Raw genomic sequence first — 18,872 nt, 5'->3', positions numbered from 1 at the left:
CGGGCCCAAGGCACCGATGTGACGCTCAACATAGCTGGCATACACGGAACGAAGGATCTGAAGACAGAAAAGGTTCCTCTCAAAAAAAGGGACTACATTCAAAGGTGCATTCAATTGAAGCGTTTGCACACCCGTCAATATCCTTGGGAAACACAAACTACAATTACAGCAAGCTGAAGCAAAGCTTCAATCACTTGAGTGTTCTACCCAACAACAGCTTCAACTTGATGGAAGTTGGCATCATCCTTGGTCAAGATGCTTATGAGCTACAACGCCCACTGGACTACAAGATAGGAACACGAAGTGAACCTTTCGCCGTTTTAACAGAGCTAGGATGGGTAGTTAGTGGACCCATGACGGGAAAAAGAAGACAAAAGGTTTGTGATTTCGCCTTCGCTGAAGATGTGAAAGTGGCTGAGAATATCCAAACCTGGTGGGACATAGAAACCTATGCTTCCAAAATCAACGTCGTCAGTCAGTCAAAGAAGGAACTGCAGGCACAAAAGATGCAAGAGAGTACGACAAAATTCACAGGCGAGCGGTATGAAGTGGGAATGCTGTGGAGTGAACCAGAGCCAAACCTACCGAACTACTACAGCTCAGCCTTGGGTCAGCTTTACTCACTGGAGCGAAGATTCCAAAGGGACCCAAACCTGAAGAATTTGTATCAACAGTCAATAGATACAGATGTAGAAAAAGGATTCGTAAAGATATTGGACGAGTCCGAAGTGAAAGGCACCTTCGGGAAAGAATGGTATTTACCACACCATCCAGTGTTAAACCCGAACAAGCCTGGCAAAGTAAGACGTGTTTGCAATGCAGCCTCAAAGTACAAAGAAGTATGCCTTAATGATAAGCTACTAGCAGGACCTGATCTGCTACACGGGTTGATTGGAACAATATTCAGATTCCGTGAAGGACCAATAGCCCTGACAGCTGACTTCGAATCGATGTTTCTACAAGTGCAAGTTCCCGAACAGGATAGAAGTTGCTTGAGGTTCTTATGGCGTCCAAGAACGAACCTGTTCAGATATACGAATATCAGCGTCACGTATTTGGAGATAAAAGTTCTCCAACTTGTGCAAACTACTGCTCTCAAGCGAGTGGGACTGGACAACGAAGAAGAGTATTTAATAGCAACAAAGGCAATACAAAACAACTTCTACATGGACGATTTCATCAAATCGGTAGAAACCTCTGAAGAAGCAATTGAAATCTTCAATCAACTACAACCTCTTCTCTCACGACATGGATTGGAGTTGAAGAAGTGGATAAGCAACAACGAGGCAGTTACCGAAGCAATCCCAAAAGACTTGAAGTCAATCAGCAATACCAAACAAGTCGAAGTGGAACCCAATACGGAGGGATCCTCAGTGCTAGGACTACAATGGGCCGTTACTGATGACACTCTTCAAGTATGCAGAGTTACAAACAAAGAAGTTGAAGCATCTATAACCCAGAGGAAGATTCTGTCACTGGTATCTTCAGTATTCGACCCGATCGGTTTGTTTGCTCCGTTCAGCGTTCATATGAGACGACTTCTGAAAGGCATCTGGACTAAGAATGGACAACATTGGGACAACGAAGTGGAGCCTAGTGAAGAAGAAGAATTCCTGCGGTGGAAAGAACAAGTTCCAATAGTGGCTGAAACAAGCATCGATAGAAGGTACTTCAAAGGAGAGAAGGATAAAACCGAACTTCATTTGTTTGCTGACGCATCTGAAGACACGATGTGTGCAGTGGCCTATCTACGTTCACAACCAAAGGAATACTCAGCTGACTTAGCATTTGTTATTGGAAAATGCAGAGTGGCACCGATGAGGCATCTTTCAATACCGCGATTGGAATTGCAAGCCGCAGTCATGGCAGTGAGGTTGAAAAGACAGATAGTCAAGGAACATGAAATGAAGATAAATAGTTGCAGTTTTTGGTCAGACTCAATTACGGTGTTGCAGTGGATACACAGTTCCCATCGTAAACAACAAGTCTTTGTGGCCAATCGAGTGGCTGAGATACTAGATACAACCGATGTTTCACAGTGGAAACATGTGAGCGGTATCAACAACCCAGCGGACATTGGCACCAGAGCAAACAACATTGAAGAACTCAAGAGAAGTGAGTGGCTCACTGGGCCGGCCTGGTTGAAGCAACCAGAAGGTGAATGGCCAGAACAAGTGAACCTAATCTTTGCATTAGATGAAGAGAATATACCCTCATCAGTCTTCATGATACATGCTGAAGAAAAGAAAGCTGTTATTCAGTGGGAACGATTCAGTAGTTTTAACAGACTAGTAAATACCGTGGCATACGTATAGCGAGCATTGAACAAACACAAACCAGCAACAGTCGTAGTCAGCTTGAAGAAAGAGAAAAAGCAAAAGCAACAATCTTCAAGTTACTACAGCGAGAACAGTTTGGTGAAGAGATGAAATCTCTCAAAGCTGAAAAGGAAATTCCAAAAGGCAGCAAAATTCTACAATTCTCGCCCTTCATAGATGAAGAAGGATTTATTCGAGCCAAAGGTACAATAGGCAAAAGTCAATTGGATTTCAATGCAAAGCATCCAATTTTGCTACATTGGAAACATCACGCGGTTGAATTATTCTTGCGAAACGAGCACAAGGACAATCAACACGAAGGCACTGAGCATGTGAGAAGCATTGTTCAGCAGAAGATGTGGATATTAGGCATACGAAACGCCTTAAGGTCAATCAAGAACAAGTATGTTACCTGCAGAAAAGGCAGAGCACAAACGATGGCACGAGTCATGGCAGATCTACCCGAAGAGCGGTTAGATGCTTCAACAGCTTTTACAAATGTTGGAGTTGACTAATTTGGCCCTTTCCTTGTGAATATTGGGCGCAGAAACGAAACGCGATGGTGTTGTCTGTTTACTGGTCTAACTATGAGAGCGGTGCACATAGAAGTGGTACCTAAGTTGGACACAGACAGTTGTCTCAATGCAATAATGAGATTTATCGCCCGAAGAGGCAAACCAAGTACAATCACCACCGACAACGGGACAAACTTTTTTGGAGCTGAAAGAGAATGTGCAGAGTGCGTTGCGGCATGGAGCAAAGAAGGGATCGAAGAACATCTAATTCAACGAGGGATCAGATGGAAGTTCAACCCACCCGCAGCACCTCACTTTGGAGGAGTATGGGAGCGGTTGGGGAGAAATTGCAAGAAAGCAATGTATGCAGTATTGGGGAACAGAACAGTCACCGAGGACGTTCCTTCAACAACGATGTCTATTGTTGAGCAGACTTTGAACGCGAGACCATTAACTCCGGTCAGTTCGGATGTTGATGACTTAGAAGCATTGAGCCCCAGTCACTTCTTGCTTGGCAACAAGAACGTTTGCTTACACTACCTACCATGCGCGGAAGAATTTGTTGATCATCGAAAACTATTTTGACAATTTCAAGCCTATGCAAATCTCATATGGGACAGATTTCGGAATGAATATCTGCCAACCCTGAATAATCGGCAAAAAGGGCGATCTACGGCGAACGAAACCTTTAAAAAAGGCGATCTCGTTTGGTTGATCGAAGACAGCGATAAGCGTGGATATTACAACCTAGGTCGAGTTACGGAGACCATCGATGGGTCTGACGGTGTGCTTCGATCAGCTATAGTTCGAACGAACGACGGAGTGTGCAAGAGACCAGTAGTGAAGCTCGCCCCAGTACTACCTGGGAAAGACGTTTTCGCGATTGAAAACAGGGCCGGCGATATTGCGGCTGAGCTTACTATCTCAATTACCAAATTGAATAGCGCTTCAAGGCTATTTCAAGCCTTAAAGCTAGAATAGCGTGACAAGCGAAATTTAATGCTACATTCTACTGAAGCCATACAGATTTGTTCAATTTCTTCAACATTTATATTTAGCAACTATTATTAGTACGCAATCGTCATTGAAGAAGTCAAACTATAACTCAAACTCGAACTACCTCAACAACCAGCGAAACAATACTACGACTTAACAGTATTGCATCAGATTCTTTGCGATTGGATTGCGAATCAACCTGTTATTGATACAGAATATTCGACAAAACTTCTACATGGTTAACAAATTTCCCATGACATCAAATTTACACTGAAAAAGTGACGTTATGGAAAGGTGTTCACATTTTGTCGACATTATTATCTACAACCAATCAACAGTTGAATTTGACATGTAAATCCACGTGACTAGCAGCATAAAAGGAGCTTGAAATACTACCAAAAAAAAGAAGAAACTCGTAAAATATGTTATATTAAACTGACATACAGTGCGTAATGAAGCACACTTTCTTGAGCGTTAAGTTACTTGTTATCGTGTCTTGTTTCTGGAGATCATATTAGTGATTGTACAGTTTTAACTTTAATTTGACTTGTTGAAAAGATAATTAACTTTGATATTCTCAAAACTTTCTTTCTGAGGAACAAAGTTCCTAAGTAAGAGAAACTTGTGCAAAGCAGACAGTCAGTTGCTCCTACTGGCTTTAACGAAGCCTAGCATAGTTTGATATTGGTGTTATTGAGGCCAAATGAGAAACAAAAGTTGTTTATTAAATTAGCTCAGAATATTCGAATCTGAGGTAAAGAACTGTTGTGTTATTTCTCGAAGACCATTTGACCAATTCAGTTCATTTCTTTTTCGTTTGATTACTTGTATAACAGCGTTGTGCACTGCCAAGTTTGCTCAGTTTTGACTCATTACTTACCGAGTTATTCAACATTGAAATTTTTGCCCATGTATTAAGATTGGGTATAAAATGTAAAAGGTAGCCCCACCAACGCAGTTTACCCAGCGTTGCCTATTTTTACATCAGATATTAGGCCTACCTAACGATCATAGCCCTGCGAAATTTCATCTCATTGGCATTTAGGGTTAGGGAGATATCATTGAAAAACCTCTAATTTGGGACTAATTGGTTATTTGAAATTTTGGATTTTCACTTAATTGAAACGAAGCCATTTGTTGTTCAGCAAAGCTGAACAAGTAGTTATTTGAAATTATTGAATATCAAGTAATGCAATGGCATTCTAGAGTATAGCGGATACTACAGTTCACAAAAGTTAACTGCAAAAACACAATATCCGGACAGATTTGAAACCGCTGAAACGAACTGGGCGGTGTAAAGTTTTCCTTGACTTTGATAGGAGAGCAGCCGTTACATAGTAAGTGTGCATGTGATAAATGAATCAATAAGTGGTAATAGTATGGAAGGAATTACTTCAAAGTTAAGAGGGATTGCTTCAAAATGTTCTAGCTCTAACTCTAGCTCTAGCTCTAGCTTTAGCTCTAGCTTTAGCTCTAGCTTTAGCTCTAGCTCTAGCTTTACATCTAGCTCTAGTCCTAATTCTGATTATGATTCTAATTCTAATTCTAGCTCTAAATCCAAATCTATCCCTATTTCTATCCCCAGTACTATCCCCAACCCTAGCCCAAAGAATAGTCATAACAATCATATAGAAAAAAAAAATTGATATAACAAATAAAGATTGAAATAGATGTAGAGTTATAAAACAAATAACATCTTTTGATAAAAAGAGTTTTATATGTACAGAATGTAATCCAACTAAGGTTAAATGTGAATATTGTACTTCTATATTAAGATTTAGAGGGTTAAAATACCAAATAAAAAACTCTCGTGAAGAAATGAATTTACCCAGAGGTGTTTATTCAGTTAATGTATTAGTGTCTATTAATAAAGTAAAACTCGTAATGAATTTAATAAATCTAATCCATTAGATGGACAAGCATGGTCGAAGACCCATAAGTCTAATCCAATAGATGACGAAGCATGGTAGATTACCCATAAGTCTATTACAATAATTAAGTGTGATTCAATAGATGGCGAAGCATGGTCGAAGACCCTTAAGTCTAATGAACCCGAATATTATAAACAATATTTTATAGTTTCTGAATTAATAGCTAAGGGTATAGATATAGATAAATTATTAGAAGAATAGATTACCATATTTTTATCATTTAACTTTATCATTATCATTATCAGTATCATTGTCAGTATCATTATCATTATCCTTATCATCATCATTGTCATTATCATTATCAGTATCAGTATCATTATCATTATCATTATCATTACATTTATCACTATCAGTATCAATATCATTATCATTATCATTTTCATTATCATTATCATTTTCAGTATCATTATCATTATCATTATCTTTATCATTAATAGTATCATTATCGTTATCATTATCATTATGATTATCAGTATCATAATCATTATCATTATCGTTATCATTATCATTATCAATATCGGTATCATTATCATTATGATTATTATTATCATTATCATTATCAATATCATTATCATTATCATTATCACTATCATTATCATTCTCATTATCATTATTATTATCATTATCATTATCAGTATCAGTATCATTATCATTATCATTATCATCATCATCATCATTATCATTATCATTGTCATTATATTTATCATTATCATTATCATTGTCATTATGATTATCATTATCATTATCATTGTCATTGTCATTATCATTATCATTATCATTATCATTATCATTATCATTATCATTAGCAGAAAATATAAAATAATAAAATTTTAGACAAAAATGAAAATAAAGCGCATAGATCGCACAGTGCGCATAATGGAGCGCATAATTTGAGTAGAAAGTGTATGCGGAATATGCGGAAAGTATGCGGGTGCGCATGGTGTGCGCATGCATGCGACTTGTGGCTTATTTTTGATTTAACTTTCTGTGTTTCACCGGGTATTCATTTGTTCATCATAAAACTTTTGCTTGTTTTTGTAAAGAAGTGAAAGCCATGATGATTAGCCAATAAATGCCGTGGAGACAAAAGGTCCCCTCATGGACAATTATACTAGAATATTCTTTTTCTAGAATATACGAACATGATTTTTGAGGTAGTTATCAATTCCCAAGTAATTACCTGTTTTAAAGTAAAATAAAAATTAGTCCTTCTATTAAATTGAATGCTTTGTATAATCTATTAAAAATTAAATAAATTTTTGATAAATACTCAACTTGAAAGCTAATATTTAATTATGTCTTATTTTCGAAAATTTCACTCGTTTCATATCATTCTGCTAATGGTGATGGTTATTTCTGTTAATGGAGGCGGCCATTTTAGCATGACGCGCACTTTTCTTTTCCATCATTTATTGAACTGTTTTTAGACTGAGCAAAGATAGCACGTATTGTGTATATGGCTGCCTGTAGTAGTGGATATAATAGGGCTTCCAGTGAGCAGACAGCTTGGTGGATTTCCCAGAGATTTTACTAGAGGAAATGGATCGAGTTGGCTGGTGGCTGAAAGCCCTGTTTTATCCACTACTGGGTGGGACAGAATAGATTTGTTTTTTTGTTTTAACTATATTCAGTTATTGTTTACCTGAAACACACAGGTGGCGAATTTAAAATAAACACCTTGTTTAAAATTACATGCCTGAAATTTTTAAAGCAAGCATTAATTTTCTTTAGTTTAGAACTAAGTTTCAGTTTCTTATAATAATCTAATAAAAAAATAAGTACTTGAATCCTGCTATCTTTCTGTCTAATGGAACTATTTCGTGCCAATTAATCATTTCTCCTGTTAATTTTTGCATAACTTTTAGAGAAAGTGGTCGCTCATTAATAGCCTCTTTGTACGAATTTTCTCTACTGAGAAACTTTGTTTTCCAATCATTTCCCAAGATCTTCTTTTCATCAATTCCGCTGCAGCTTCTCCTTTGTGACTGTGCGACTCAGGGGGCTGAAAGCACCCAGATTTTGCTTATGCTCCTCGACACTATTTGAACCGTCCGGACTTCCTGTTGACAGAATAGACGGTTCAGTTATGGTAAAAATGTAAAATGGAGCCAAATATCTGCAGGTTACCAGTTCAATAACTTCAACTGCAGCAACTTGCAACCCAACCGCAGCTGAGTGCGATAAAAGCATTTTTCTTTGTTTCGTAGGAGTTTTGAAAATTCAGAATACTGATACCAAATTTTAACTTTAAGTTCTGTCAGTTTGATTAATCGAACTGAAACACTAGACAGTCCTAATTGTGTCTCCTGTTGTCTGCTTTTTTTCTTTGAAGTATTTTCTAATTCTTAGTGGTCTATCAAGGCGGGAAAATTTATATTATTTTGACCCACATTTTAACAGAAACTATTATTTTTGGAGGCGTGAGATAGTAGGCGAAAATCGATTAGGCGATGCTAACTTTTTCAGCTATTAGGCAAAAATGTTCAAATAATTTTAAATGTCAAATTTTATATTTCAAAAAATTAGACAAAACCCAATTGAAACACTTATAGACGGTACGTAAAAGTCAACTTGACGCAATGAAAAACTTAATTTTCCATCACAACTGGCTTAACTTGATAATAGGCTAGAAAACACAGAAACGGGATTTTTATTCTTGTATTTTTCCTGTATTTCAAATTAGTGCCATCCATCCCACAATTATGCCATCATTTTTCTTGAAGTTTCCAAAACCGCTTAGTATATTAAATCTATTTAAAATTTATCGGGCCCTCTCAGCAACAACTTTGACAGGAAACATTTCTCGGTTGTCGATTGTCGAAGAAAATCAAGAAGTTGTCTGTTAATTCAAGCAACAAAAAAAAATTGTAAAAAGTTTATTAAAGCGAAAAAAAAATTACTCTGCAACAAAAATCAATTTAACAAAATTTCAGTGCAAAGTCATTTACCACAATAAAGAATGGTTAGTTTAAACGATTAAAATTTTTAGTTAAGATTGCCAAAGAGTTAACTGCTGATAACTGTTAATTTGAGTTTGGCATCCCAAAAGTGTTTGACCACTCTCTAACATTTTGGAATCTATTCTGCCCCTACCACAGATTAGTCCCCAAGCATAATCGTCCTCAAGGGCAAGTGCTAATTGTTTACATAGTGACGTGCTATAACAATACATAGTTATAGTTTATAACTGGTGGTGTTAAACACTTGGGGGGGGGGGGGGGGGGTGTTCTAGAATAGATTTCTTTTTCGTTTTAATTTTATTCAATTTTTGTTTACCTGAAACACAGAGAAATTGAATTTAAAATAACCACCTTGTTTAAAATTACTTGCTTGAAATTTTTGAATCAAGCATTAATTTTCTTTAATTTAGAACTAAGTTTCAGTTTCTTATAATAATCTAATAAAAAAATGAGTACTTGAACCCTGCAATTTTTCTGTCTAATGGAACTATTTCGTGCCAATTAATCATTTCTCCTGTTAATGTTTGCATACCTTTTAGAGAAAGTGGTCGCTCATTAATAGCCTCTGTGTACGGATTTTCTCTACTGAGAAACTTTGTTTTCCAATCATTTCCCAAGATTTTCTTATCATCAATTCCGCTGCAGCTTCTCCTATGTGACTGTGCGACTCAGGGGGCTGAAATCACCCAGATTTTGCTTATGCTCCTCGACACTATTTGAACCGTCCGGACTTCCTGTTGACAGAATAGACGGTTCAGTTATGGTAAAAATTGGAGCCAAATATCTGCAAGTTACCAGTTCAATAACTTCAACTGCAGCAACTTGCAACGCAACCGCAGCTGAGTGCGATAAAAGAATTTTTCTTTGTTTCGTAGGAGTTTTAAAAATTCAGAATACTGATACCAAATTTTAACTTTAAGTTCTGTCAGTTTGATTAATCGAACTGAAACACTAGACAGTCCTAATTGTGTCTCCTTTTGTCTGCTTTTTTCTATTGAAGTATTTTCTAATTCTCTGTGGTTTATCAAGGAGGGAAAATTTATAGTATTGTGACCCAAACTTTAACCAAAACTATTATTTTTGGAGGCGTTATTATTATAGTAGGCAAAAATCGATTAGGCGATGCTAACTTTTTCAGCTATTAGGCAAAAATGTTCAACTAATTTTTTTGTAGAAATTAGACAAAACCCAATTGAAACACTTATAGACGGTACGTAAAGTCAGCTTGACGCAATGAAAAACTCTACGTTCCCTCACTAGTGGCCTAACTTGATAATAGGCTACCAAACACAGAAACGGGATTTTTATTCTTGTATGTTTCCAGTATTTCAAATTAGAGCCATCCATCTCACAATTATGCCATTATTTTTCATGAAAATTCCAAAACCGCTCAGAAATGTAGCACTCAATTTAAAAGTTAACTGGCCCTCTCGGCGACAACTTTGACAAAAACATTGTAAAAAATATTGGACAATGGAGTAATAAATGATGTAAGAGGTCGAAAAATAGTACAATTTACTGGTACTTTGTCAGCTCATTTTCATATCAGGGCAATTGTTAGAAACAAATGAGTACGTTATAGCATCAAGTGACATTAAAGAACCTTCTCTAAGTTTTTGTCCTGGTTTTCACTTAACGTGCTCAGAAAGTCATTTGAGAATTTTTGCCCAATGTCGGAAAAAATTGCCTTCGCCTATTCGAGCTTTCACCTAATATGCCATATCCCTTTTTACGATGTCAATGCCATCCAATATAAACGACTAAACAATATTCAACCCCAACTACTTTTTGAGATTGTGTGTCACGAGTTCGCTATGAATTACAAAAAATAGGAATTTTCCCCAAGCTCAATTTATTGGGTCATATCTTTGGACAAATTTGAGCCGCGTTAAATTGACGTATTATTTGCTATGGTTAGTCTCACCTATCATTAGGTAATGCAACTAGTTTTTATTTCGAAAAGAATCAGTGCGCATATCTATGTAAATTTATTTTTTTTCATGAGGAAAAACTATCAATAAAAAAATAACCATGACAGCCACTTAACAAATATATTTTTGCCATTCGGTTTATTTGAGGCGTTCACATTTTTGCCATTGCGCATGAATATGCGTTAAGCTCTCTATTATACACAATTTTTAATCTTTGGTCAACTTTAACATTTTTATCATGTGAACCGTACCAACTTAACAATAATTAAAAATTAACTGTGATCATAAAAAGTTGTAAAATTTATCTACCAAATTAACTATGTTCAAACTAGCCATTTACTGCGAATGCGTAATAAGGGTATCGTTGTCAAAAAAGTGGTTGATATACCGACTCAAGGTGATCAATTTTGACCAACTGAGCAAATCAAAGTATCAAGTAGAATTACCGACAATTCAAAATCTTCTGAATAAAATGAAAGTCACAAAACAATTCTTATCGCGCACACCTTTATCATTCCACTTATGAAAAAACCAAGCTCAACCAAAAAGTGGTATGGAAAGACCATACTCGACACCAATAGTCCATGAAATATATTAGCCTGAGTTTAGTGATCTTAAAATCGACTTAGCTGAATGTGACGCTGGAGCAGTCTAAATTTGAAGCTCAGAGCTTTTATTTTTTATTTTTTATCTTTCTACTTTAGCTATTTTTAAGTCGCAAATTAAGAAGATTCGAACAATTGACAACGCAACCATAAAAAATTAAGTTTGAGTAGGCCTGTTTAAAACCTGTTTGACATACAGCTAAGAAAAGCACACTGTTCTTTGCAATGATTTTTATGCCAGCCATATTGCATCGCTGATTTGAAAGTCAATTCGACAATAAAGAACCTCAAATTTGGCAGCAATTGAAAACGACTTTACAGTGATTTATTTTTTGATAAAGCAAAAATTTCAGCTGGCAATTTTTAAATGTCCATTTTTTAGCAGAAATATTATCTAAAAAGTTTCTTTGTAAAAATTTTAATAGTGCGTGCCATGTCAAATACTGATAACAATCAAAATTAGGCAAATTATAATTATTCTTTCAGCTCAAATTTTTCAAATCTGGAATTGAAAAAAAATCACTTTTTAAAAAAATTTACTAATAAAGATGAGTCTAGGTATATGTTGGCTATATTGTCATTCATATATATATATATATATATATATATATATATATATATATAAATACATATATATATATATAAATATATATATATATATATATATATATATATATATATATAAATTGTCATTCATATATATATATATATATATATATATATATATATATATTCACTTTTTCTCTGCCTGAAACAAACAACCTCTCAACAAAATTTACATTGAAGACGAAAACTGAAATTTTTTGGACGCTAACAATTATTTTTAACTCTTAAGAAAAAAACTACATAAAATTCGGCGTAATTTTTAGTATAAGAGAGATCTTCTTTTCAATATTTTTTTGATCGAGCTAGAGAACGAAAATTATATCCTTTTTATCTTCTATGCTCGTTCAGCTCAAAAATTGTTTCGAGGAACACTTAATTACATATCACTACAAAATGTGGCTCAGCAATTTGTTCAATCTACAGACTTTTTCATGCCCACTAGAAAGCAAATACAAGAAAATTCTGGTGCAATATAGATATTACCTGCAGTAAAAATAGAAATGAAGACAGAAAAACGTTCAAAAAAATTAATCTTCCGAAAACATTTCTCTAGTCTTGGAATATTTCATTCTCGATAATTTGTTGGAAAGATCTATTTAACAGCACTCTTTTTAAAATATTTGCTCTTTTAATAATCTTAATAACTGTTCAAAGCACGTAGACGAAAAGCCGCTAACAGTTAAATTACCTCAGCATGAAACAGATGCGAATTTACTTTGAAGCTCAGCAAAAGTTAGATTTTCAATGGATCAAGACAGCAGTAGAAATGTTTAAATTTTATAGCGGAAAACCGACGCGTTGAAATTAACTTAAGACCATAGTTGTTTTTGTTATTGTTTTTAAATTTAAACATACTTGTGTCGAGATCGTCCGTAAATATCACAGTGCAAAATGATCTTTTAACAGTTGAACTTTCGAGTCAAGGTCCTCCATGTTTGTTTCATTGATTCGTGTGGTTCTGATTGGCAGATTTCTGAAAAGCAGCCGTCTTTAAGAACCCTATAAAGCAAATATTGATATTATATTTTTCTACAAAAAAAACTCTCAGGTCTGGATTTGCTTGCTGATTGGTGGTCATTATGTGTCATGGTTTTACGGAATAAAAACAGTAACCGATCAAAAAACAGTTTCGATCAAATCCAATAACTCATTTGGTAACAATTTTACCGTTTCTTTTTTGCTCATCCTTTAAATTACTTTGTGTTCCATCATAGAAAACTTTTTGACTGAGATGTGTCTTGCGAGACAGGTTAAAATCTTTTTTTAGCGTTTGGTTGAAACTTTTGAAATCATAGGATCCAACTTTTTGTCTTGTTGAGTTAATCATATGTAATATAATGTCGTTGCTAAGATTCAAATTTAAAATAAAAAATGAACACGATCACGTATTCTTCACTCCATCTTGGTAAGTGCTTAGTTACCTTAGTTCATCTCACAGGGAAAAAACTTAATTGCCTAACGGGAAAACAATTCACTTTTCAGTTTATTTTGTTTTAATGGAAAGAGGGTTTATTCAAACTAGCATAAAAAGCTTCTTTTTATTTACATTCTAGACTAATGTTGCTTTTTTTCAGGCAAATTAAACAATTTAATAAGAACAATAGTGATCAACTTTTATTAGAAAAGTGGTTATTAGAAATAAAACAATTTCGTTTTCCAACGGTTCTACAATATATTTATCATTATTTTTAGTTTGTTTGAAGAATTTTTACAAACTTGATGATTTTGGCTATAGCAATTTTAAATTGGGTAATTTTAAATCTTGAAACCAAAAAAAACAAGTGATATAAAACTTCTATTCTGCCAGGTTTTTGCCTTAGAAATTTCTATGAACTTCTTATAAATTTTAGAAGCAGATGTATGCATAAAACATTGCTAATCTTGCATTTTCTTGTAAAATCTTCCAAGATAGCCATACAGTCGGCTGCTATAGTTATCTTGTAAAATGTCGACTAACTTTGACAAAAGTTTTACCATTCAGTACGAAGTGGTAAGAATGTTGCATGATAACTTTACTGCAGTGTCTGGAAACTGTGTGTCACGAAAGGAGCATTGGAAACCTATAATTCTCTTCCATCGCTGATAGGTCTTTTTTCCATTTTAGGCAGTCAATTAATTAATTTGAAAAAAGGCCAAAAAAGTTGACTAGAATACAACTTAACTTGAATCACAAAAATGAATTGAATGAGAAATTTACTCCAATAAAGCAAAAACAAACATTCAATTGACTTGAGACTCTTACAAATAACATAATGTTTCTTTAATGCTTTTGAAATTGTTCAGCCAACTTTTAGTGTTAGTGTCACAAAGTTGTGAAAAATTAAATCATGCTGAAAATTCTCGCATCATTATGCGAACAAATTTAACGAATTGCTAATTTCTCAATAGTTGATTTATGTCTTTTCAGCTCTCCAGCGATCATTGGACCAAAAAGGCTGCAGAAAAAATTGAAGAGAAAAGTTGAAGACTCCTATTGTCTGTTTACAATGGCTCGTTTGGTGTCTTTTGAAGAGAAACAGCAACCATAATTAAAACAAACATCGTTGAGAGAGAACAATACAACGTGTAACTCAAGAACTATCTCTCAAAAACTCCCGTGAATTAAACAGCAAGCGCTCGTGCTCTGAAAGAGTTTTACAAAAAACAAGAAAAATTTATGAAAGAATTACAAAAATACCAAAAATTACAACTAACATTAATTTGTGCATTCTTCGCAGCGTACTCAGTTTTGACGGAGTAACTTTACATTAAAGCAATCGCAGCTCAACAAGCCAGTGCTAAAAGTGAAGATATTTTGAGCGCTGAAAGTACACAAAAAAGCCGTAATTGATTTTGGTAACGTGTGGTTGTAAAAAGTAGCCAAAAAATCAGACTGGTACAATCTATATATGGCACAGCAGCAGGCTAGTGTAAATTTGCTCACGCAAACTCATAGCCAAGAGATTAGTGATAGTTACGTTCAAAATAACGCGTACGGCCAAAGTCATCAAGAGTTGGTGCAAAATACGCTCTTTCAAAATCATGATACGGACCTGCGATTTTTTGATAACTCGAATTCTCTAGTCGATGCTAGTGGCAATGAGTCATTTTTCAAGTTTCTCTCTGCAATTATCACGACACTGATTGTTATATTTATTTCACATCTTTGGTACGTTGACAAGCGTGAAGAGTTTAACCGAGAACAAAGGGAGCTCTCGGATTTGTTTTACTGCACCGCGCGTTTGAGCAAATTGCCAAAAACTTCCAGAAAGTTCGAGAAAAATCCTCGAAAAATTAGCAAATCCTTCAGACAGAAATATTCAAACCGAAGCAGAAGTTCTGGAAGATTCCGATCACTGAGTTTGTCCGAAAGTTCTCTGGAAAGCATCGCAGAATCTGAAGATGAACTATTGGCAGAGAAGGAATTATTGGACGAGTTATTAGCCAATCAGAGACGAGAGAGCAAATCATCCAATCACCTTCCAGAAGAAGCCCCACTTGTCACAACCAGCTCGTCCTGTTTGCAGGAACCCTCATTTCTCCAAGAAAAACCAATACGGGTAAAAATTGATGATGTTTTTACAATTTCTGAGAAAATTGAGAAGTTTGAATCAATTTCTGAGTCAAAATTGCAATATTTTAGCCAGTGCCTTTCAGTATCTGCTGAAAATCAGCCTACAATTGCCACTGTTCAAAGTTTCTCAACGGAACTGAACAGATATCAAATTATGGACAGAAAAATTGGCCTGAGCCATGATAACCTGTCCGCAAACTATGGTTTTGGTAACTATGGCCCAACTAATACTAACGGTTTGCAACAAGATAGTGGACATGGTTCCTCTGCTCATGATCTAACAACAACTCAAAGTTTGCAAAACTTAAGCCTTAACCTGTCTAACTTTTCCGTAAGCTTCGAAGCTAACTCTTATAACGATTTCCTCAAAAGTCTTGATAACTCTGTAATTTCTACTAACGACACTAACCATAGCCTTCCTGTGACTTCTCAACGAACTCCCACGAGCCACCGGAAACGACTTGGCAACTCGGCTACAGCTTCGAGGAGAGCCAATGGAGTTCGACGCCCTATACCCGACAACACTCGCAGTTTGAATTTGCCCGAGAAGTTGGAACTTGCCATAAATGGGCATAATCACGACACGAACTCAATTCCTGTTAGTAGCCACGAGGCTCAGACGCCGATTGCCTTACATCGGGAAACCCCAGAAAGTGTGAAACGAAAAATTGTAATTCCCAAAGTAAAAATAGCCAATGAGCTTTCAAAAGAAGACCAAAAACGAACGTCATTGGCTGAAGCGTACCCCTACATCAAATCCGAGTCAAACCGCAAAGTTGTCATCGGAATTACGAAAGACGAGGATTCCTCTGTTCGAGTTGCAACTTCAAAAGCTCTGAACGAATTGCAGTTCATGCAGGAAGACTTTGAAGTGCAATCACATTCCATAAATGGAAATCTCCGAAGCGCGCGAAGTACGAACAGCTCCGGCGACAAACTAATGCAGTCGGCATCCAATGACGGGTTGTCAGCGAGCTTCATTGCATCATCGGTTTCGTCACACGACAAGCTAGTCTTCGAAGGTCTATCGAAATCTGACTTGAGAACACATAAAGACATATCGTTTCGGCGAAAGTATCACGAATCTATGAGTTCAGACGACAATAACAGCGTCTCGGTTCGTGAACTCCTCGACGAAGTTACCGATGTCATAGTTATGATTCGATGTCGTTATAAACCGTGCGGCAAAATAAAGGAGCTAAAAGAGGCGAAAAATTATTACAAAATGTGTCATAACTGCTTTACCTACTACTGTTCCTCAAACTGTCGCAAACATCACTGGGAAAGACACAAAATCAAATGCGTATACAGCCGAGTCAACTCAACTTGCAAATTGGTTCTCAATTCGATTCGAAAGAACAAACAAATAATGAAAGTGTTATCCCAATTCGCGGAAAAGCAGTTTTACCCCGAAGGTCGCGGTGCAGTTTTCCTCAAATTTTCAAGCATGAGCGAGGCGGAAACGTTCGTGAGAACGTTTGAAAATTTACCCCCTCCCGATTACATAACTTGTAGCGGTATATTTAACTATTCAAAACAATTTTTTGCAGATATTTTAGCCGAAATTCAAGACGAGCTTGAAAACTACGACCCAGTTTCTAAAATGATTCTTGCCGTCGGCATTAATATATTGCCTTATAAGGAGTCTAATAAGAAGGTCATTCCTAGAAGCGAAAGCAATTACATAACCAAATTTTTGCGAATGAGAATTGTCAACGAAGAGGGCGCAAGAATTATAAAACCCGAAACTTTAGTCGCGACATCAGCAGTAAAACAGGAAACTTTTGACACAGAACGTCAACGAAGTTTATTCTTAACAAATTTACAGAGAAATTTGAAAACAAAAGGAGTCAATTTACGTGTGGATTTTCCTTTCGTTTATCAAACGGTTTGTGAGTATGTCAGAACTGGCGAACATTTCAGCCCAATTACGATCTACCCCCACAACCCGGAAACAGGTCAACAATTTATGTGTTTGATAATGCCCGACTCCGACCCTAATTTCCTATCGTGGGTGTCCGAAGTCCCGAGTGGAGAGAAAAATAGTGAGAGCAATGGAAAAAGTGGAGCGAGTAGTGAAAGAGACACTGATTTCGTATGATTGCAATAAATAATTTGCTATAATATTTATATCTATTTGCAATTCATGTTAACCTTTTTTAATTCATAGTTTTTTTCGCAACTTTTTAAAGACTGCTTAGGGTGGGGCTGGTGAGTAGACTCCTTAATGTGCCTTTTTACCTAATATTCCGACCACTCTCTGAAACAAAAACTTCCGGAATTTAAAAAAGTATAATTCACAGTATGAATATTAAAAATGATTAAATTTTCAAGCTGACATTAATATCAGCAGAAATTTAAGAACTTATATTCAATATATTGTCTTGACTAAAATCTCGCCATTTTGACCAACAAAATTATCACAAAATTGGAACGTAAGAGAAGTCTTCGCCTTTAGCTGCTCTAAGGTTCTTCAATCGATCTACTTAAAGATCTTGTCTCTCTCTCCATAATATCATCTCACAAAACTTCTGGAGAGAACAAAGGAAAAATACCGTTTTAATTTTTGTGAAAAATAAGGCCGCCAAAATTATGACAAAGAAGCCAAAATGCAACAATGTCCCTTCACTTTAATTATTTTATGTTTTCTTCAGCTTCGAAATCTGAACATTCCACATTTCTAATCAACCAAAAATAACAGGAATTGAACAATTAAGGATCCAATAAAATGATGGTGGAATTATTTCAAATGTTGTTTCCTAAACTTAATAAAAAATGTTCACCACAGCTCCCAAAAACCATAGTGGCGAACCAAATAAAAAAGAGCAGAATTTTGTTGATTGTATGTTAGTGGCTCCACTTATATCAATTGCAACTCATTTTGATGTAAACTTAACAGAAGTAAAACCACCTGCATTGTCAATTTTTTGCCATAATAAAACAGTTTTTTAGGATATTAAGAAGAGCAATAAGTCGCAAAAACCATTTGTCTTAAACAAACACAGACAGTAATTTACATAAACAAATTGCAACGACCAGTATGCACACTGGTTTCTGGTATTAGCAATAAGAAACGTGACTGTTTTCTCATTCAATTCTTGTTAATTGCAATGAGCCAGACCGAAGAATATTTTACCAATCAGTTTGGCTCAGGATCTTGTTGCAAAGTTCTCAAAAACATAATACGGAACAACAGAAATTAACAAAAACTAGAACTGTTTAACATTAACTTGCTTAACATTAATTTTCAATCACGTGAATCAAATGACATATAATCTGACAGTTTCTAATTATTTACAAAATTCAATGTAGCGTGACATAAAAGGAAAAGTATGACATTTTATGTTGAATGACATTTCTCTGTAAAGTCAACATTTTTATATATTCGTGCAGGTGGTTTCTATAATTTCATGAATTAGTCATTTTTGAGTCAACTGGACAAAGTAAATTTTAATGT

General features: G+C 35.5%; 1 protein-coding gene across 1 annotated transcript in view; it reads left to right on the top strand.

Annotated features, from left to right (window-relative positions):
• LOC142339120 (uncharacterized) overlaps positions 1-17,597 on the top strand; it is a 192,573-nt gene extending 174,976 nt beyond the window's left edge. Inside the window, exon 3 of the mRNA XM_075388860.1 lies at positions 14,270-17,597. Coding sequence (XP_075244975.1) covers positions 14,751-17,516 — 2,766 coding nt within the window. The 5' untranslated portion in view covers positions 14,270-14,750 and the 3' untranslated portion in view covers positions 17,517-17,597. The remainder of the gene's footprint in view (positions 1-14,269) is intronic.
• Positions 17,598-18,872: the final 1,275 nt, after the last annotated feature.

Source organism: Convolutriloba macropyga, chromosome 5 (assembly GCF_964194025.1).
Source record: "Convolutriloba macropyga chromosome 5, txConMacr16.3, whole genome shotgun sequence".
In the NCBI taxonomy this organism is placed as follows: domain Eukaryota; kingdom Metazoa; phylum Xenacoelomorpha; order Acoela; family Convolutidae; genus Convolutriloba; species Convolutriloba macropyga.
This window is presented reverse-complemented; position numbering and strand designations above follow the sequence as displayed.